Source organism: Phoenix dactylifera, chromosome 1, assembly GCF_009389715.1.
Source record: "Phoenix dactylifera cultivar Barhee BC4 chromosome 1, palm_55x_up_171113_PBpolish2nd_filt_p, whole genome shotgun sequence".
Classification (NCBI taxonomy): Eukaryota; Viridiplantae; Streptophyta; class Magnoliopsida; order Arecales; family Arecaceae; genus Phoenix; species Phoenix dactylifera.
In genome coordinates, this window is record NC_052392.1 from 24250697 (window position 1) to 24272252 (window position 21556).

General features: G+C 46.1%; 1 protein-coding gene across 2 annotated transcripts; it reads left to right on the forward strand.

The window, feature by feature from the left end:
• Positions 1–9636: 9636 nt before the first annotated feature.
• LOC120103790 (25S rRNA (cytosine-C(5))-methyltransferase nop2-like) lies at positions 9637–20077 on the forward strand. 2 transcript variants are annotated; one of them, XM_039130360.1, is made up of 17 exons: positions 9637–9893; positions 10007–10167; positions 10259–10322; positions 10441–10574; positions 10674–10757; positions 10957–11031; positions 11119–11190; positions 11293–11366; positions 13163–13215; positions 13888–13997; positions 14735–14803; positions 14902–14979; positions 15864–15956; positions 16047–16126; positions 16217–16316; positions 19299–19573; positions 19751–20077. In XM_039130360.1, the coding sequence occupies exons 1-17, from the start codon at positions 9710–9712 to the stop codon at positions 19788–19790; spliced, it is 1746 nt and encodes a 581-aa protein (XP_038986288.1). In that variant the 5' UTR covers positions 9637–9709; the 3' UTR covers positions 19791–20077. The 2 variants fall into 2 exon arrangements, with proteins under 2 accessions (XP_038986288.1, XP_038986286.1); XM_039130358.1 differs by having other exon boundaries at positions 15864–16126.
• The last annotated feature ends 1479 nt before the right edge of the window (positions 20078–21556 follow it).

The following is a 21556-nucleotide window of genomic DNA, read 5'->3' on the forward strand; positions in this document are numbered from 1 at the left end:
TCTCCATCGCCAATCTGCGAGTCTCCCGAATGAGCGGATGCCCATCTCCATACCTATCAGCACCCCGGATCCAGTCTATGACTATGGAGGAATCCCCCTCAAGGTACACCCGGCCGGCCCCGAGCACCCGCCTCGCATAGGATATGCCCGCCCAAGCTGCCCACAGCTCTGCCCCAGCAACCGTGAGACCAGTCGAGCCCCAGCCTCCCGCTGCCACCAAACTCCCAAAATGGTCTCGGATAACAAATCCAACCCCTCCCAACCTCCTGTCCGTCACCACACTACCATCAAAATTCACTTTAAGATAACCAAGGGGTGGGGGTATCCAAGAAACAACGGCAAACCTGGGCGCTAAAACAGCACTGCGGGTACCCCAGATGTCCCTAGTCATCCCAAGTGAAGACACGACAGTACAAGAAAAGACCTCCTCGGCCTGAAGCACAGCTCTCTCTACCACCATCCTCGTCGAGAGCCTCCTGCCCTCGAACAGTCGAGCATTCCGGTCCAACCAGATGTGGTAAGCCAAGTATGCCCTAAGAATCCCCTCCTCCGCAAGCCTAGGGCTCCGCACCGTGGCCCGCAGTAAGTGTATCAGATCCTGGGTCGTCTCTACGGAGTGGGGGATAGGAGCAGGAGACGACCTCCATATCTCTCTAGCCCTAGGGCACTGCAGAAGCACATACTGAATGGTCTCCTCGGTATCCGGACACACCTCACACCCCTGAGGGACCCTCATGCCCCGCCTAACTAGCACACTCCTGGTAGGAAGGCAGCCCCAAGCCACCTTCCAGATGAAGAGCGCCACCCGTGGATGAATCCGCATCCTCCAAATCCAACCTCCCTCAATCCGTCTAGCTGGCTCCCTACTGAAAAGGGCATATAGATCCCTAGCTCGCACCTGTGATCGGCCCGACGGCGCCCAGACCAGCCTGTCAGACTCCCCCTGAAGTGGCACCGGAAGACCCAAAATCATCTCTGCCAGCTGCGCCCCAAACACCTCTCGTAACAGCCCCTCCCTCCATCCGCCCTCATCTGGATCCAACAAGTCACTGACCCTCTGGCCCGCTAGTCGCACCGAGTCCACCATGGTCGGCATACGGCTGATCGGCACAGCGGTCACCCAACAATCCTCCAAGACATCGATGGAGCGACCATCACCAATAGCCCATCTAATCTCCGATAGTACCCTCCCTGCTCTGGCACACATCTCCCGCCACACCAGAGAATGGTGACGGGCTGCTCTCACACCAGAAACCAAAGCCCCATACTTGGCCCTCATCAGCGAGGACCACATACTATTAGGCTCCATGACATACCTAGCAGCGTGGCGAGCCACTAATGCCTCCCTCCGTACCAGCAAAGACTGCACCCCCAAACCTCCATATCTAGTGGGCTGGCACACCACCTCCCATGCCAGCAAATGAATACCACCTCTACCGCCTTGCCTCCCCCAGATGAAATTTCTGACTAGCTGCTCAATGGACCTCAGAACTGACACTGGAATGAATGCATGGGAAAGCAAATAAATGGGAATCGAAGAGAGTACTGACCGAGCCAAAGTGACCCTCCCCATCATAGATAGTGAGTGCATCTGCCGACCCTCCATCCTCTGCTTGATGCTAGCCTCCAAGTAGGAACAATCTCTCCCGCGCAATCGCCGGCCAGAGAGCGGGACCCCCAAGTATCTCATCGTACCATCATGCTCGCCCACCCCCAATATCTCGCTAATGGAGTGTCTCACCTCCTGTCTGGTTGACGGGCTAAAACAAACTGCGGATTTCGAGAAATTAACCCGTTGACCAGACATGGCACAATAGTCCTGTAGAATCCTACCCAAAGCCCGAGCATCCCGGCGTGTCGCACGAGCTAGCAACAGGCAGTCATCCGCGAAAAGCAGGTGGGAGATCGAAGGGGCATCCACCACTGGCCTATAAGCCTCCAACTCCTGAGTAAGCACAGTCTGATGCAGCACTCTGGATAGTGCATCCGTGCAGATGATAAATAGTAGAGGGGATAGGAGACATCCCTGTCGTAGCCCACCCACAGACACAAAGTAGCAAGAAGGCGTACCATTCACCAGAATGGCAAAGGATGGAGACCTAACACAACCCATGATCCACCGAATCCACGCCTCAGGAAACCCAAACCCCTGCAGGGACTGATGAACAAACTCCCATCGCATCCTGTCGTAGGCCCGCTCCATATCAAGCTTGACTCCCATCAAGCTTCTCCTCATCGGGGCCCTCTCCAAGTCAAACATGAACTCCTGGGCAATCATGATATTATCGGATATGCTCCGGCCTCCTATGAAAGCTCCCTGCTCCGGACTAATCAACCTCGGTAGAATGTCCCGCACCCTAACGGCAAGGATCTTCGCCGTAGCCTTGTACATAGTGGTGCACAGGCTAATCGGTCGAAAGTGACCCGGCTCAGAAGCATCCCGCCGTTTCGGTATAAGGGTAATGAAAGTGCGCTGCCAGTCCGATGACATTACTGCTGTAGTGAAAAACTGCTGTATGGCCACCGTCACGTCCTGTCCCACTATCAACTAGTACCTCCGAAAGAACAATGGTGGAAATCCATCCGGCCCTGGCGCCTTGTCCCCCTCAAGGGACCAGATCGCCTCCCGAATCTCCTCCACCGAAACCGGCCTGATCAATGCTGCAGTCTCCTCCTCCGACACCCTCGTCGCCGGCATCGCCATCTCCACACGGCCCCCCTCTCCTGACTGCTCTGTCCACCTCGCTCTGAAAAAACACTCCACAATCCTCCGGATCATAGCAGGGTCATCTAACATCTGGCCGTCCTCACTCCTAATAGCTCTAATCTTGTTCTGGTTTCCCTGATCAGCGTTGCCTGATGAAAGAATTTGGTGTTTCGATCCCCCTCTAAAATCCACTATACCCTGGACTTCTGTCTCCATAGTGTCTCCTGCTGTCTTAGAAGGGAATCATGTAAAGCCAGGTGTGATCTCAGTTCCCCCACCTCCTCCTCTGATAGCCCCCCCCTCTGTGCTTCCTGGGCCTGTAAACTAGAAATGGCCTCCTCCTCCTCTGTCCTCCTGAAGATGTTCCCCACTTCTTCCCGATTCCACCTTCTCAGCCTCCTCCTGGTCAACTCTAGCCTGCGAGACACCCGGTACATGGCGTCACCCCTAACCGGGGATCTCCATGCCTCCCTCACCATCTCCCAGGACCGAGGGTAGCTGAGCCAAATCTTCTCAAACCTGAAAGGGGAACAAACTGGAATGTGTGCCTCACTACTCACCAAGAGTGGACAATGGTCCGATGCGATCCTCGGCAAATGTCTGACATGATAATCTGGAAAGCACTGAACCCACCCAGCTGTGGCACAAGCTCTATCTAATCTCTCCCAGACACGGGCCCGTCCCTGCTGATTATTGCACCATGTATACCTAGGTCCCGAGAAACCCAAGTCAATCAGTCCATTGATTGAGATGAAATCCTGGAATTCTTTGATCTTCCTATTGAGGGAGAATGGATTCCCCCCCATCTTCTCCTGAGAGTCAACAATGCAGTTGAAGTCACCAGCTACCAACATGGGATGACCATGACTAATCATCTGAGAGGCCTCCTCCCACAGGGCCCTCCTAACTCTGTAGTCAGTGCTAGCATATACAGCTGAAAGAACCCAAGGTCTCCTATCACCCTCCGAAATCACCATGATCACCTCTTGATTACTAACATTGAAACAAGCCAAAGCACAGCACCCCAAACCCCACATAACTATTATACCTCCCGACAATCCTTGAGAGTCCACAGCATAGAACCCCCACGATCTCGGTATCGCCCTTCTAGCCTTCTGTACTCTGCCACCACAAAGCCGGGTCTCAAGAAGAATGCAAACATCCGGGTTGTGTTGTTGCACCAACCTGCGAAGAGCCGGGGCAAATGAGGGTTTCCCCGCGCCGCGGCAATTCCACAATAAGATCTTCATAAATTACCCATCGGTCCCGCAGAGCCCACACCTCCGGAGCTGTTACTTTCCCCTGCATCCACTTCCATGCATCCTGCACCTCCAAGAGAATTACGGCTCACTCCCTTTGCCGAGGCCATTAATTGAAGCAAAACTTGAAGGTGCTGTCCTCCACTGTTGATTTGTGCCATATGGCACGCACTATCCGTTGTGCCCGTGCCATACTCACCCTGCTTCCCTCCACAACTAGAGAACTCCTCCCCATTCCCTATGACACCCGAATTCCATTTCCCTGGGGCTATTTCAGACTTAGTGCTCACCTGTGCCATTTGGCACGGCAGAGACTCCTTCGAAGCTGAACCGTCTCCCTGTTTTGAGCCTCCGCCGATGCCATCCTCTCCACTAGCCTGCCCCGCCAGCGCCTCCCCCGAGTGCTTCTCCGGCGACATCGCCCGGCCTAGCTCCGGCAAACCCACCTCCATCGAGAGCGAACGGAGCAACCGGCTTCCCGTGCTCACGGCTGGCTCGTTCTGATGATCGGCATTAGCCCCCGTGAGCTGCTGATCCGTCCGGGGAGGACGGCCTCGCACTGGTGCAAGAGGCGGAGGTGAGCTCCGGCTCCTCCAACGGACGCCAGCCGCCGGCCGCCACACCTTCGCACGGACTGGCACCTTCCCCCCATCTGGAGTCGCTGAAGCTCCCACGAAAGGGTCCACGACCGGTTCAGCCCTGGGCGGACTCCTGAAACGCTTCAGCGGGCTCAGGCCCGGTCCACTCGGTCGAATGCCCCCACTGGAACTGGGCCGCACCTCTATCCGGCCCAGACTCGGCAGAGCCCGGCCCAAGCACTGAGTCGCCTCGGCACCTGACCCGGAGCCCGCTCCGAGTTTACTCGTTTCACCCGTCAGCAGACTCGCTCCCGCTTCCGATACATCCTTCTCCGGCGTCCTCCGGCGGGCCACCTTAGTCGGCTTCTGCCACCCTTCAAGATCGATCGGTGAGACCGTTGATGCCGACCCTTCCTCCGTCCGGCTCGGACCGGGACCGGGCGACGAGGGCCCCATCCTCTTCCTTGCACCGGGGCCGGATTTCTCCTTCTTCCAGGACGCCGACGAGGTCGACCCAATCCGATTAGTCACAAGCCATGGGCCAAATACACCTTCCTCCCGGGGCCGATCTCCCCCTCTCACGGCTTGCGTAGGAACCTCCGTCGCAGCATCCCCATTGCCAGCCTTCTCAGATCTAGTTTCAGACTCCGCCAGTTTCGTCCCCTCCGCCACCGGAGACACAAACTCACAAACCGCCGCCGAATGACCAACCCGCCCACACTTGGAACATGGGGCTGGCAGGTTTTCATAGACGAAACCCTGCCAGAACTTCGTGTCTCCACCCGCCGATCTCCCCAACACCCATGTTCCCGGCACAAGTGGAGCGGAGACGTTCAGTTCCACCTTCACCCTCGCAAACCCGTACCTCCGTCTATCCTCCGTGTAACCATCCAAAGCCAGGGGAATGCCATCCCTCGCCGCAACCTTGAATATCGTTTCCTTCTTCTAGAAATCCATCGGCAGTCCGGGGAGGCGGAGCCAAACAACCACCCGCCCTATGCCGCCGGCCCCCGGTGTCACACCCCTGGCTTTGGCGCGCGCGGGGCGTGCGCGGGCTCTGCCATGCGCAGGCCGTGGCACTGGGCGCACGGCCGGGCAGAGCGAGGAAGTGTGCGGCGGAGCACACGCGAGTGGCCAAAGGCCGGCGCTGGCCTGTGCACAGGCTGGGCGTTGGAGGCGCACAGCCAGGCCAGGCGCCGGGGCGTGCGCGGGTCTACGCACGCAGGATGGCCACGGGCGCGCAGAAGGCGTGCCGAGCACTTGGCCGTGGCCAGGCCTTGTGCGCACTGCACAGTGCGCAGGTTACAGCGCAAATGGCAGTGGCCCTGTGCAGCGGAGACAGGCCGGATCCAGCCTGTGCACAGGGGCGCACGCAGCGGAGACGAGCGCGGATGCTGGCCCATGCGCAAAGGCGAGCGTAGATGGATCAAGCGTGGAGGCCAAGAGAGCGCGCGGGGCGCGTAGGCGTCGGCCCACCTGCAGGCCGTGCGCGGGGCACGGAAGGGCGGACGCTGCGGCGTGCGAAGGAGGCGCACGCACCAGGCCTCGGGACGGCATGCGCAGAAGACGCGTGCCTAGTCTTGGCCGTGAGCAGGCCGGGCGCAGGAGCGCGCGGCCAGGCCGAGCGGAGAAGTGCGTGCGCGGCGTGCGCACACAGTCGGCGGACCGTGCGCGGGCGTGCGCACGGCAGAGCGGCATTGACGCGCGCAGAGGAGCTGGACCGCGCGCAGGTGCGCGCGCGGCCAGGTGAGCCAGGGCCGGGCCTTGCGCCAGGGCAGTGCGCGGGGCGCAGGGCAGGAAGGACGCGAGGGCCGCGCAAAGGGTTGCGTGGCCGAGGCCAGACCCTGATCAGCGTGCGCGCGGGGCGCGCGCGCACAGAGACGGCGAGCCGGGCGTTCCCGCGCGCACGCACAGAGACGGCGAGCCGGGCGTGGACGCTCGGTGGATCAGCAGGGCCACGCGCATGTGCGCGCGCGGCCGAGCGACCAAGGTTTGAGCAGTGGCCGGGCGGGCCACTGCTGCGCGCAGGCAGGCGCGCGCAAGAAGCCGCGGGCGCAGGAGCGCGCCCGCCCAGTCTGGCGCAGGGCAATGGCCGCGCGCAGGCGCGCGCGCGGCCGGGCCGGGCGCGCGCGCGGGCGAACCAGGGCGCCGGGCGGCTCTGGGCGGCGGGGCAGACAGCCGCACATGGGCTGTTCCCTCAGCAGACCGCAAGCGGGCAGTCACATGGACTGTCCATGGACACTTGGCGGGCTGCTGTGCATTGGGCGGTGGCTGGGCAGGCTGCGGGGCAGCTGGGCAGGAGGAAGCACATTCCTCAACCGCCAAGGAAGCACAAATCCGGGTGAAAGACCTATTGGCCAATGGGAGGCCGTGGAGGGCTTGCACACGGATTGGTTCAGCTTGAGGGAGGCTGTAACCAGATGGCTAAGGGCTGGCTATAAAAGGGCCCTAGCCTGATGCGAGAGAAGGATTTTGGCTGAGGTCTTGTGGTAGGATTCTAGCCAAAGGAAGAGAGCTTGGAGGCTTGGGCGGGGCTACTTTTGGGGCTGTTTTGAGGGTCGCCAAAGGAGCGCCGGGCCACCAGACCCTTGGCCAAAAGGGGCTTGGCCAAGGCATTGAGGCATTCTGAAGGTCCTTGGCCGGGCACTTGCGGAGGCATCCAGGAGGCTGCTGTGGGCACTTCGGGCTGAGGCTTTTGGCCACTTGGGAGGGTTCCAAGTGCTGGCCGAAAGGAGCAACAGAGGTGAGTGCAGTCCTTGTGTGGATTTCTTTTGGGTGGCTTGGTGAGGATTTCGTGTGCCAAAAGAGGGAGGGCATTCGGTCCTAGGAGGAGGCGGGTGCATCCCACGGCCAAAGAGGGTCTTTGGCCGGGCTAAGTGTTAGCCGAAAGGGGGTTTTCAGGGCAAAGATAGGCTGAATACGTGAGTTTTGTATTGAGCTAGCCTCTCGGCTTGTGAGGGCACATTCTTGTATTCTTGGGAAGAAATACACGACCCTTTTCCCTTATCCTCGTGTGCAATATGTTGTGCGTTCATGGGAAACAAAGGTAGCCTAGCCATGCGTTTGGAGTCCACCAAGAGCCTTGTTGGGAGCATCTCGGGCTGAAGGGTTTGGGACATTTGGGAAGGTCCTAAGTGTAGCCAAAAGAGGCCGAAAAGAGGTGAGATAAGAGGTCTTGTGTGGGGGTCCAAAGAAGGAGGCAAGGTGAAGGTTTCCCACGGCCAAAGGGTTCTTGGCCGGGGCAAAAGGAGTTGTCCACAAGGTTTAGAAGGGCTGAGGTGAGCAAAATCAGCAAAGGGGCCTTCTAACCTAGTTATCTACCTAGTCTTGGGGGAGTTGTCTAAGGTGTGGGACTTAGGCAAGACCTTAAGAAGTGGGGGACTTGGTGGCTGTTCTAGAGCCAAACCAAGGTGTGCTTAGGGGTCGATCCTGCCCCGGTTTGCACAAGGAGGCTGACCAAGGGCTTGGGCAAGGCCAAGACTTGGTGCCGCACACCGAAAAGAGGGAGAACTCAAGAAAAATTTGGTTACTCCATCCCGACCTTTTCAAGGGTGTGACACCCGGGGCGAAGTTGGGGCGCCACCGATCCATAGCGAGGAGCTGTCCCGCCACTGTCCACGGACCATTCCGCATAGCAGCCTCCCGGTCCTCTTCGTTAGCAAATCTGATGGCGATGACGCCGTCCACCAGAGAGAAACATTCGACATCATACTTCAACTTCCCGACTCGCCGGATTTCCTTCGCCACCCAATCTGCCGGAATGTTCCTCCCCAAGCTCCTCACAAGGACTGTAGTGCTCCTCCACTCCGACCGCACGTCTTCCAGTTCCTCTTCCGATACTTCGACTACCTCAGTGAATCTCTTCTGCAACTCTTCCAGGTCACGGGAGGGAGTCCGATGGCAGATCCACGCCGGCTGCCTCGGCGCGCCTTTCGCCACCTCCGCCCACGAAGGACGCTTAGCCGCATTCCTAGGAGTGGTTTTACTCTGCTCCCCAGCCTTCGCCGACACCGCCGGCGCCGGCGTTCCTCCCCCAGCCTCGGCCATTTCACCCCACCAGCACTGTTTGACTAAATTCCCCAAAGATCACCCCATGTAGCACGGATCTCAAAGCAGCCGCCCGCTCACCCCCCTAGTAAAAAAAAAAAAAACGAAAGACTTTCAAATTAGGATTTTAATGAAGTTATTTGGAATTTTCTTCCCCCTACGTTCTTTCTTCTCTTTTTCTCCTCTCCTCCTCTATTCTTCATGCGTCTCTACAACCTCTTCTTCCTTCTCCTTCTCTTGTTCTTCCTTCTTCTCCTCTTTCCCCGCACTGGTGCTGCATCAGAAGAGTTCTCACGCACATACTGATTTATATCTTTTTTATGATAGGCCGTCAAAACTATTATAGCTCCATATGTGGATAGAGAAATCTACAATGACAATGTTAAAAAATCATGTCTACAATATTACATAAATAGAACTCAAAATTAGCAAGTAATACATTGATATCCCTGACCTCTATGATGTGGTGGGCAGAAAAGCGAGAATAAAACTTGATCAAGAAGGACGAAGAGTGGTCGGGAAGGATGCTTGTTATTGGATATCGATTGAGAAGGAAGTTTGTTGTTAATCGCTCATCGAAAAGTAATGTTCGTTGAGAAGGGATACTCGTGGTGGGGTGGTAAAGCGGAAAATAACCCCTACCCTGTTAATCTTAAAAAAAAAACAAACTCTTAAAGATACAATACTTTGAAGAGTTTCGAGAATGAGGAAAGTGAAAGAAAAGCCCTATTTTTTTATAGAAATAATTTTGATTTTTTATAATAGATAAATTATTTTACTAATGTTGTCAATTTAAATCGATGGGAGTGTAAGTTTTACAAAATATTAAATGCAAGAATAATAAATCTAAACCTTAAGAACATTTTTGAAAGGTTATTTTGGTTTTTTTTTTTTCATATGATATTTGGGTCTTGTTAAAAATTAATGATTTAATTAATATTTTGTTAAGTTATGCGTTGAATTATTGGGCAAAAGTAAACCTCGGCTAAATTTATTAAAATTTACCCTGATCTCCGGTTCCGTTGGAAATCATAAAGGTTAAGAGGGTTTGTTCGTCTCTTTCCCCCAAGCCCCCTTCGCTGTTGCTCTCTTCTTCGCCCGCTCCTCTTTGCTACCAAATGCCGATGGCGAAGCCTCCGAATCCCAATTCCCAGAAGAACGAGAAGAGACCGCAGGGGAAGGTCGATGAGGAGGAGGAGGAAGACGGCAGCCAAGTGTCCGACCTCGACGACGAGCAATCTCGATCGGACGTCTCCTCCGATGGGGATCCCTTCACCGATGACTTCCTTGGAGGCAGCGATGGTTCCATCTCTCTCTCTCTCTCTCACACACACATACATACTCATTCTTGTGTTCTTTTGGGGAGTAGAGTTCGGGGACGGGACTTATTGTTATTGTTTATTGGGTTATTGCAGAGGAAGGAGAGGAATTGAGGTCAGAGTCGGACGAGTCTGATTTAGAGGCGAAGTCAAGAGCGATTGATGAGGCGAGAGCGAGGGCAGAGTTGGAGGCAGATGAGGAATTGAGGCTCAATATAAAGGAAGAGTCGGATGAGTTCAGATTGCCGACAAAAGAGGTTATCTTTAGTAAATTTGCTTCTTCTTTTGCCTATTTCTGGCTTAATTTTGGATTTATTAGCTCGTTTTTGTGGGAAATATTGCTTTCAGGAGCTCGAAGAAGAAGCTCGTCTGCCACCAAACCTTTCAAATCTCCAGCGGAGGATAAAAGAGAGTGCGTAGGATTGATCTCCAATACTCTGAGCTTTCAAAATTGCTTTTTTCCAGATAATTCTCAAACGGTTCATTTGCTTTTGGTTGATTGAATTCTGCTGGGTTTATTGTCTGTCCAGTTGTCCGTGTGCTCACAAATTTCAAGACTCTGAGGCAGGAGGGTGCCTCGCGGAAGGATTACATTGATCAGCTTAAGGCGGACATAATGGCTTATTATGGCTATAATGAGTTTCTAGCTGATACTTTCATTGAGGTATCTAGAAGTTCTGCCTTTTCTCGGTCTTTGTGCCTACAATTACCGATTTTCTTGCCTTTTCCATTGTTTTACTTTTTGTAATTTATTCTCTCTTAGATGTTCCCAGCTGTTGAGCTCATTGAACTACTGGAGGCTTTTGAGAAGAACAGACCTGAATGCTTGCGTACAAACACTTTGAAGGTACTCATTGCATATTTGTTTTGGTTTAATGAAAATGTAATTATTGAGTTGGCATTATGCCCATTTGTGCTGCCTTTAAATAGATAATTTTCATCTAGCAAGTTCCATGTAGATTTTAACACTGTTCTTTTTTAGTTTTGTGTAAGTTGCTTATTTAGTTGTATGTGCTTAATCACTCCATATTTTGTTTTTGGTATAGACTCGGAGGCGGGATCTTGCTGGTGTTCTAATAAATAGAGGGGTGAATCTAGACCCAGTAGGGAAGTGGTCTAAGGTACAAATGATTGTTTAGTTGTTTAATTTGCACATATAAATTTGTTACTGAGAGTACAAAGAGCCATTCATGATGTAAAAATGACAGGTTGGGCTCGTTGTGTATGAGTCACAAGTGCCAACTGGTGCAACACCTGAATATTTGGCTGGGCACTACATGGTAATGTTGCAACTCTATAATGATCTTATTATTTTTCTCCATCAGTGTTTCTGAATTTTCTTGAGCAAGATGATTAATATTTTAAGGCTAATATTTGTGCAGAGACAAGCTGCAAATTCTTTTTTACCTGTTATGGCTCTTGCTCCCCAAGAAAAGGAACGAATTGTTGATATGGCGTAAGATGTCCTGGGCCTATGCTTGAAGAAAGTTGTTTATTCTCGTATCAGAGAACTTCATTCCTTCTTCATTCAGTTAACTGTTATTCATCACAAATGAAAACTCTTATTACATAATTGCATAAAGCATGGCCACTTTAGATTTTATCATAATCGAATAAGTTAGAAATATCGTTGAGTCATTTATGATGACTCAGACTTGTGGGTACTGTCTAGAATCAAACTGCCCTGTTTGAAAAAACGATAAATTCTCTTGTGTTTCTCACCATAAGAAAAATATGTTAATTAGGAAAAGGCAACATAGGTGCCCGGTTTCCCTGACTAGACTTCAAATTCAATCCAAACTTGACTACATGTGGATTTAAATATAGTTGGTACGCAACCCAATCCGATTCCTCTGCCGGGTGTTGAAGTTAAACTGCAAATCAGTTGTGAGCCAATATTCTTTGTAGGTGGTGATGTTGTAACTAAATGCTGGCCCCAAAATATAATTTTTTGCTTCTAGGCCATGTGAGTTTCATACCATCTTTATCATTCGCACTCTAACATTGTTTGGTAGAAAAGGTGGAACTTGTTACAGTACGTAACTCGAGAAAAATGGGGACCTTGAATCTAATTCTGGCAGAAGTAGGTGTTTGGTCACTTTAATAAGAATCAGAGTCGGCGGAACCGATATTGGGCACCGTACCGGTTTTCAGGCGACACAAGTAGGTACGGGTCGGGCCGTGTCATGCCGTGCTAGGCCTTTACCGACAGAGGAGCAGACGACATAGATTGTGGGAGAGAAAAAGAGAGAGAGAGAGAAGGGGGAGAGGGGGATGGAGAGAGAAGGAGGCCGACGGATGGTGGCCGAGGCCGGCGCCTGGGTAGGACCAGTTCCCCTGTTTCGTTCGAAACAGGAAAAACGGCCACGGCCTTACCTCCCCCCCCCCCCCCCCCCCCGGCGCCGGCCTCCGCCACCCTTCGCCGGCATCCGCCACCCTTCGCCGGCGTCCGCCACCTTCCGCCGGCTTCCCTTCCTCTCTTTTCCTCCCTTCCCGCTCGTTTTTTCTTTCCTCTCTTTCCTTTTTCTTCTCGGCCTCCGGCAATAGTTTTCGTTTCCGTTGCCGGAACCGTACCGGTGAGCTGCCGGTACGGCTCAGAATGGCCGGAACCGCCCAGTTCAGGATGGTTCCACCGACCCTAATCTAAACCTTACAGGTTGCACTTTGTTTAATTAAGCAAGGGGGGTTAGGCTCTTTCTCTCAAGCTTATTGCTTCCAAGCTTCAAGCTCCAATACACCTTTATAGGCAAAGAATAATCTTAATGCTGATTTGTAGTGATAAACAAAAGATGTTCCCAAGTAACAAAATGATGATGTGCTTCTGAGCTTCCCCAAACTAGTCAATTCTATGAAACAAAGAAACTAAACCCTGAAACATTGACTTAAAGAAAGAAATGAAACCTTTGAGACGCAATCTGTTTGATGATAATCTGAAATGGTTTGTGCTTGCAATAGTATCCATCAAGATACGGTTGCAGCATTGGTTCCTCTTATGCACTTGGCAGGCATCTTCATGTGCCCTGAAGTTGTCTTTGTTCAAGTGGTTGTTGCAGTGGGAATGTCTTAGTAATGAGGCACTGTTTAAATGTTTTTAAATCTATAAGTTGATAATTAAAGGGGTTGAGTATTATCAAAGAAGATTGGTTGCTTTATTATCCTGTTTTCCAAAAAAAAAAAAATCAATTTTAAATGTTACATGTTAGTTTTGTTCCACATTTTTGTGCTTGATAATATTATTATATGCTCCTTCAGGGCTGCTCCAGGTGGTAAGACAACATACATTGCAGCTCTTATGAAGAACACTGGTAAGTGCAACTTATATTCTACTTAAGTGGTTGCTTCCCTAACTGATATACTTCTTTAAATTAGTTTTACCAATCTTGTTTACATTATTTCGGATGGCTTCAAGTGGGTTGGCAGGCCCAGGTCTGAAATTGCCACCCTAGTTGTAGCCATGCACACAATATATCTTTCCATACTAATATTTAAAAGAATTTAGTATCAATGATATAGAAGTACTTGTGATCTTCTAATCTGAGTTGCCTTTTTGTAAACAACACTATGGTGGCCAAATTTCCTTAAAAAAATTCTGTATTTTATGAAATGTATAAGCGGAGCTGATGCTAATCTTGATAATTCAAAAAAGTATTTGTTATTTGTAATTCACAACTTAAAGATATCTCATACAAACCTTCATTATGTGTACCTTATCTCATCTTTCCTATCTGAGATGCAGCTGCAGATAAGGATCTGCCTTTTCTATTTTTTGCATATTAATTGATTAGTAGATGGTCCCATAACCTAAAACTGAAAACTCTAATGATTGATTAGATAGGCATGTTATCAAATCAATGTTTTTCTGAGCTAACATTGGCCTTTTTATTTCCAAGCTGTTAATCTTCTTTGTCATTGTTTATTTCATTGTGCATTATCTCTATTTTTTAAATGTTTTCTTGAAAGTTGCTTCAATATTTCAGGAGTAATTTATGCAAATGAGTACAAGGAACCAAGGCTGAAGTCACTACTAGCCAACATACATCGTATGGGTGTGACAAACACTGTAGTGTGCAACTATGATGGGAAGGAGGTTAGTTTTTAGACAAATTTACCTTTTATGTGGTGCTGAATATCAGCTGTATGCTGTTGTTTCTTAACATGAATAGCTGGCTGATCTTCTCTGTTTAGTGGCTTTTATGCTTTGTGCCTTTTCTTAAAACTAAATGAATTGAAATTTTTAATCTCTGTTTTTCTAAGGGTGTTCTTGATTCGTGTATTTTGTTAAATCTCATGCTGCACGAACCATATTCTTATTTTCATTTAATCAATATGTATATATTTTTTTTCAAAGAAATGTCTCTGCTCATTTTCTAAGTATCTCGAGTGAATTTGTGTTCTTCGATTTTTTGTGTCGGCATAGATCATTCATCGACCTGGTATCTTTTTTAGTGTTCTTGATTGATGTGTTTTGTTACATCTCATGCTGTACAGACCATATTCTTATTTTCATTTGATTAATATATTTTTTTTCAAAGAAATGTCTCTGCTCATTTTTCTAAATATCTATCTCGAGTGAATTTGGGTTCGTCGATTTGTTGTGTCGGCATAGATCATTCATTGACCTGGTGTCTTTTTGGGTGCTTTGCGTTTGCATGCTTTCATCTGTTTTATAATGATGAAAATGATTTTTTGGATATAATTGCTTGTTTAGTAGAACAAAGTATTGCAATAATTACTGAGGATTGTTTTTGCTGAATACAAGAGATAGAGCATTGGTTAACTAGAGAATTGAAGTATTATTTATGATGTGGTATCTTTTGAGTTCAGCTACCGAAGATTCTCGGATTAAATTCTGTTGATAGAGTATTACTGGATGCCCCCTGCACCGGCACTGGGGTGAGTTTAGCAAGTTACCTTTTATCACAGCATGAAGTTCCTTGTTTTTTGTATGAACTGTTCAACTAATAAGTGCATTACCTTTTTATTCTTTGAAGACTGTATGCCCAGATCAACAATCTATTAAAACATCCAAGTCCATTGAAGATGTACAAAATTGTGCTTTTCTTCAAAAGGTAAATTTGCATTTTCTTTAGTAGGTGATGTTTCTTTGACACTAATGAAAATATCAGATCATGCCTTTCTCCAATTTTTAGGATTGAGACTTGATTGACATTTCTTTTTTCTGTTATCATGTCCTCTGAAGCACTTAGCAATGGTGATATCCCTAAAAAGGCTTGTCGTTTGTTGCTGGGTTGAGCTTAGGGCTGCTCTTATTCTAGTTTTACTTGATTAAATGTTTTTAATGTTTCTCTAGATGAAGTATGAACATTAATCTAGATTCTAGAGAACCTATTAGTACTTAAGGTTCATAATATTGAAACATGTCATGCAAATTAAATTATGTTTTCTTGTGTAAACTACTACCGCGCACACACAATGAGAGACAAAAGAGTTGTCAAAGAAACAATAATACATGCTAACATTTGCAAAAGTGACCGAAGTTCTTATTTTCTAGATTCTTTTAATGTTATATCTTTTAATTAAAAGAACAATTGATTTATCTAAACAAATCACACATTCCTTATCATGTTTAACATTACTGCTGATACCGAAAAACATATCATGTACACCATGCTGACAAATGGTCTCTGTTACTGGACTAGGACTAATCCATTCTGTAGTGGCAAAAATGATATTATTTCTCTTGGGCTACTCCATGACTTTCTGAAAAAAGTATCAGCTGTTTATATTTGTGAACAGTCTCTCTTGATTTGTTTATCAGGTGAGGGACTTATTTGGGACCTATTACCACCTCACCTATCAAAACCATCTGCTTGATATCCAATTATCTATTTATTTTTTCATGTATATTTTCTGATTTATGCTCTCCAAATATTCAAATTCAGATGGGCTATTATATAATGGTCTCCTGATTGTGTATTAATATTTCTTGCAGCAACTGATTTTAGCAGCAATTGATTTAGTGGATGCTAATTCAAAATCAGGGGGATATGTTGTCTACTCAACTTGCTCTGTGATGATTCCAGAGGTTTGTATAAAGAACATGAATGCCTCGTCACTTAATCAAAATTCAAGATTAATGTGTTATCTTTTTAAGGCATTCCTTTATATTGTGCAGAATGAAGCTATTATAGACTATGCACTTAGAAAGAGAGATGTAAAGATTGTGCCATGTGGATTGGACTTTGGTCGCTCAGGGTATGTTAATTTATAGGAATTTAGTAAAATTTTATGTTCATTATATTCTTATAATAGTTTGAACTTCATTGCAAGTTTCTTTTTGTCCAGATTCATCCGCTTTAGGGAGCATAGGTTTCATCCCTCTTTGGAAAAAACAAGGCGGTTTTATCCCCATGTAAACAACATGGAAGGATTTTTTGTGGCGAAGGTAAATGATTTTCTAAAATATATCAAATGGAAAAGGTTCAACTCATTTTTTGGTAAATTATATTCAAAAGATAGTATCTTGTGTTATTTCATGCTTACAGCGTACAAAGTTGACTGCTTGGCTATGAACTAGTGCTGTGCTTTGCCTTGCACTCATGCACCTGTAATAATATCATTTATTGTTGATATGTATCTTGGATTCCATAGGGAGCATGACTAATTAAGCTAATATAGGACCATGAATCACATCCTGTGAGACTGATAAAATTAGAATTTATCTAGAGCATCTTAAAATGAATTAAACACCAAACTATTCTCTTATCGTATGCACTAATAAAGCACATATCATGCCATTTTAACGAATAAAAAGTTGGCAGTACATTAATTCTTTGAAGATTCATAGATGTTGTATGAGCATTGGTTAAATACAATAACTTTGAGAGACATAGATAGATTAAAATAGGTCAAATATAAATTATAAAATAAGGGAGTACAATTTTTCTTATATAATTGCACACACTATACACCAAGATTGGATGTGATTGAAGAAGCACTGAAGATATTTTAATTGCTCGTCTCTTCAGACCTGTTGCAAATTAGTTTTGGAGAAGAGGTTGAATGGTGCATGTTGTTTGTGAACAATGCTGCTAATGGAGAAGATGAACATGTGCTGTAGCTAAAATTAATGTGATGGACGAAAGATCAGGGAAGGTTTTAAATAACAATGAAATGGAAACTGGAAGTACATAGAAAGCCACAGAGCATAATTGATGTCTGAAAATCTACCTTAAAATTTGATTTATTATCTAGGATCAGTTAAACCAAAAGACTGCAAGGACAGAAGAGTGCTAATAAAAATTTGAAGTCTTACATGGGATCTGCAAGCCATATGAGTTTGGAAGCTGCAAAATGAGAAGGTTGATATATCATTGTGGTTAGAATTTTCCATGATAAAAATGGTGCATATGTTTAAGGTGATCCATATGAAAATGAAATTGCTTTCTCAGATACGTGTTATGATTTAGAAGGATATGTTGTGAATAATTATATTAGAGAAAACTTTACAATTTGGTATAAGACGAGGTCATGGAAATCTGTTGGGTTTCCTAAACACGTTAAACTAGTATCTCAAGAGGCCTTGGTTGTAGTTGCATGAATTTGTGTAGAATGGCTGAACAAGAAGGTTTGATGGAAGACATCTTGGATGGAAATTGTGGGGAACAATTTGGAAATGCTTGATTTGACAAAAGGTGTACATTGGTGGGAAGGAATGAAAGAGCTGTAACTAATATTAAAAAAATGGTGGTTTATGATTTATAATTTGTTTTACCATATTGAATTACTTGGATTGAAGTTTGAATGGCATAAAAAAGGGTTAATTTGTATAAGTTCGGACAGAGCTGATATGTTGGCTTATGGTTAGGAGTAGCTTTCAAATCATTTGCAAATTACTAATGGTGGCCTAAGTTCCTGATAATTAGACAATCATCCCTTTCTGATGCCAGCAAATTTCAGTGATTTTCTTGCTAGCATGGGCCTTCTTTGCATCGTTTTAATTTAAGTGTGGGGGAGTTACATAAACAAGTCTCTGATAGTTAGTAAAAGTTGGTTATGCTACATGTAATAGTTGGGATCATGCATTTTAAATTGAATGATCTATATTACTTTTAGGGAATCTTCAATTGTAAGCGCACATTTTTATCCCTTTTCTGATATTTTGAACCACGAGGCTTGTGCAGCATAGGTATCCTGGAAACCTGCAAAGACTTTAGGCGATTCTTCCCAGATGACCGAAAGAATTCAATCTTGTCCTTCCACCATATTTGCCGCTTATACATCCTGCCTCACATTGAACCTTTGTTAATTCTATTCCCTTGGCTAAAGTTTGATATGAGCATCATTCCAGCAAGTTTTCCACCTCAAATTAAGGTAATCTTGCCCACATTGACGCCATCCCACCCAACAAACAAATGAAAAAAAAAGCAGTAAATCACCACACAGAAGGGGGGAATTCGAGCCTGCAATTTCAGTCCACATTCCGATGTATCAGTAAATCACACAAACAAAAAGGGGAAATCAGGCCTGCAATTTCAGTCCACATTCCGATGTATCATTCTATATACATGAATTTCTTTTTCTTTCTACTTTTAACATTTAGTAGTTCCTGGTCCCCGGCACCCAAAAAACAAGAAGAAAAACCTTAATTCCTTGAGGGTAACTTAATCCTAATTTTGCCCACTTGAGTGTCCTGGTCCGTATTGCATTTTCCCTTTGCATAGTGCCACCCTTACTGTTGTATAACTTTCCCTTAACTTTCAGTTTATGGTCTATCACACAACACTCTGGTCATGCCTTTCACCTCTTTCCTTTCCCCTTGATCCCTTTGGGAAACTCTCCATTTATCTACTCATTTCTTGCATAACAGATCCAAGTTATCATGGAGTACTTGTCCATGACTTGTGATCGACGCCTTATTTCAATCAATCTTCCATTGAAGCTACTCTGTCATCAGTTTTAAACTTCCAAATAAACTGTACTTTAATAACTTAATAGAACTTATGAGTTGCTCTATCATTATGTGAAATAATGTATAACTGCAAATATAAAATATCAATCAAAAGGAGAAGAAACATATTGAAGTCTTTTGAATGCATCAATATGAAGCTCTAGTATCTCCAAATTTCCATGCTTTTCCATATGTCAAAACAACTTCATTCCTCAGATTACTGACATCTGAGCAAATTATCTGTTTTTGGGTTGCATACTTAAAGGCCTCATTTTTCAGTAGTTTATCCTGCTCGGCTTTCTTTGCCCATCAATTCGAGTCTGTGCAGACAGAGTTGCACATGTGTCCGAATTATGCTCCTCTGCAAGGCTTGCATATATCTCTGTTTCCATGTAGAACAATTGGTAATATTGCCACCAAGTGTTTATTTGATATAGTATCTAACTTTCTTGATTAATGCCATAATGCTTCCTACAGTTGAAGAAGCTAAGCAATTCCAAACCAGCAGCTCCAGGAGCTCCTAACACATCAGAAAAAACAGAAGAGGCAGCAGCTATCGATGACGATAAGAAGCTACGGAAGGATGCCCCAAATGGAAAGCCTGAGCAGCTCAAAAATTCAAGGAACGGTAAAGGAAAGAAAAAGATTGGTTTTAAAAGCGGAACCCACAGCGAAGGAAAGGTATCACCATCCAAACCCAAGCTGAGGAAAAAATGGAAGTTCGCTTCTAGAGAAGAAATTTCGCAAGCCAGGTAAGGGCTTCAGGGATCTGCATCCTCCTATCTCCCTGTCATTTATGGACATGATATTAGCTTTTCCATCAGATTCCCATTTACATTAGAGTTTTAAATTATGAATTGAAGAGCAGATTATCCTCTGTCCTGAATGAATATTTTCTTTTTGTAACCTTACAAATGGATCACAAACAGAGAGGAGAAAAGGAAATCCTTGAAGAAGAGAAAGGTCTGAGGAGCATGGTATTGGAAGAGCAAGGGAGAACAAGCTGTTGAATTGATGTGGGGAGGAGGAAAAAACCCTCGGCTGCTCGATCGACCGATTGGGACCTATCAACTGGATTCAGGTCGGGGCAAAGCAAATTTTGACTCTGAAAATTTGTATCTCGAAATAGTTAAGTCTTATTTGCAGGCTTATAATATATCCTGAGCCTTTGTGCTATTATTTCACTTTTTTTTAAAAAAATAATTCTACTCGTCATGATATATATCTAATTATTTAGCGTTTTCTTGTGCTATTGATATTATGATTCTTGTTGTCTTCTTATTCTTCGGAGGCTGAAGCAATGCGGCTAGAAAGATATAAATCCAACGCCTCCAGACTCCACTCTTTGGTTTTCTAGTTGCCACTACGAGGTGTTGGAACCGTCGGTCAATTACAGTATTGTCTTTTGGAGTTGGGTGAGGTCTACTCGGGGATGTGGCTGAAATTTTTGTGGACTCCTTGACTCTCGAAGTTTTGTTAAAATTTTGGGGCTGAGCTGGTTTGAGTATGTGTTTAGTTTTACATTGGTTATTCGCCGAAAGAATTTTGGATACTTATAGGATTAAAAAATCTAAAACAATATTTTTCGGCTAGTTTTTTTAGGTGAGGTTCTTAAATTATGATTTACCATTCTCCATCAAAGGGCAACGGCTAATGCTTGGTTCAAAATCAAGTGCTTGGGTTGGGCATCCTATCCTGGTATGTGTCATAGGCGGCTCGTCATAGCATATAAGCTTCATGGCGTCTCTACAGCCCGGGATTCCTTTGCCCACCAATCCCTAGTACTGTTAAGTTGGTAAGTTGGTATGAGCAATGAGAATGAGAGATGTTCCTCTCTGGAAAATGCCAAAACTTAAATGAAGACACACATCAAAGTAGGACTCTCCCTTTGTCATGGCCACGTGTCCTCCACCATAAAACTCCAATTAAATAGTAAAAAAAGAGAAAATACTAGCTTAGTCCTTAATTATTATATTGAAAAAATTGAGAAGGAGATATTTTGCCTATCTCACCCAAACTATCACAATCATATGGTCTAACCTAAGGGGAGAGCCACTAATAACATCCAAGAGTGTTTTTATTTGTTTTTATTTTTTCTTGGTGCAACAAGCCTAGTCGATGAGGATTGTGATCTCCGGATCTATTAAATTCAACCATTTGAAGGTTTAGAGCTTCTAAAGCAATACTTTTGCTTGTCGTTTCTTCCCGCCAACTCTTCATATCAGGATCTGTGCAAATGTGTATTTAGTCCCACTTAGTTATATACTCGGTAGATTTTAAGTATTTATATAAGACTAAAGAATTTAAATAAGATTTTCTGCTAGTTGTTTTAGATGAAATCTTGTGTTCTTACATATGGTATTCAATCCATAGTCTATATGGACTAGGAGATACTGTAGCATAAGACTATTTGAGGCTGATCATGATCCAATGGTGTTCTTTGTATAGACACTTAAATATAGCTCAATGAAGATAAATAACATCTTCCAACTAGTCTTGTTGATGAGGACAGAGATGATACGGGAGAGGATGATGGAAAGGTTGGCTGCTATGTTGGCCTTCCGATCTGTGAGCCTGAAGATTCCAGCATCGATGACGAACTAGATGAGAATCATGAGATCACACCATGAGAGCTTTTTCTTTCATCTGGTGCCCGCTCTTTGCTCACACCTAATGAAGCCCTCTCTCTAGTTCAGTGACCGGGGCATGCCAATCCCCTGGAGCCTGCCTATAGT

Bases quoted from the DNA above. Each gene is read 5' to 3' on its own strand.
- LOC120103790 (XM_039130358.1), top strand. From the start codon at position 9,710: ATGCCGATGGCGAAGCCTCCGAATCCCAATTCCCAGAAGAACGAGAAG. The intron at 10,168-10,258 runs GTTATCTTTAGT...TATTGCTTTCAG, and splicing joins TCAGATTGCCGACAAAAGAG to GAGCTCGAAGAAGAAGCTCG. The intron at 11,032-11,118 runs GTACAAATGATT...TAAAAATGACAG, and splicing joins CAGTAGGGAAGTGGTCTAAG to GTTGGGCTCGTTGTGTATGA.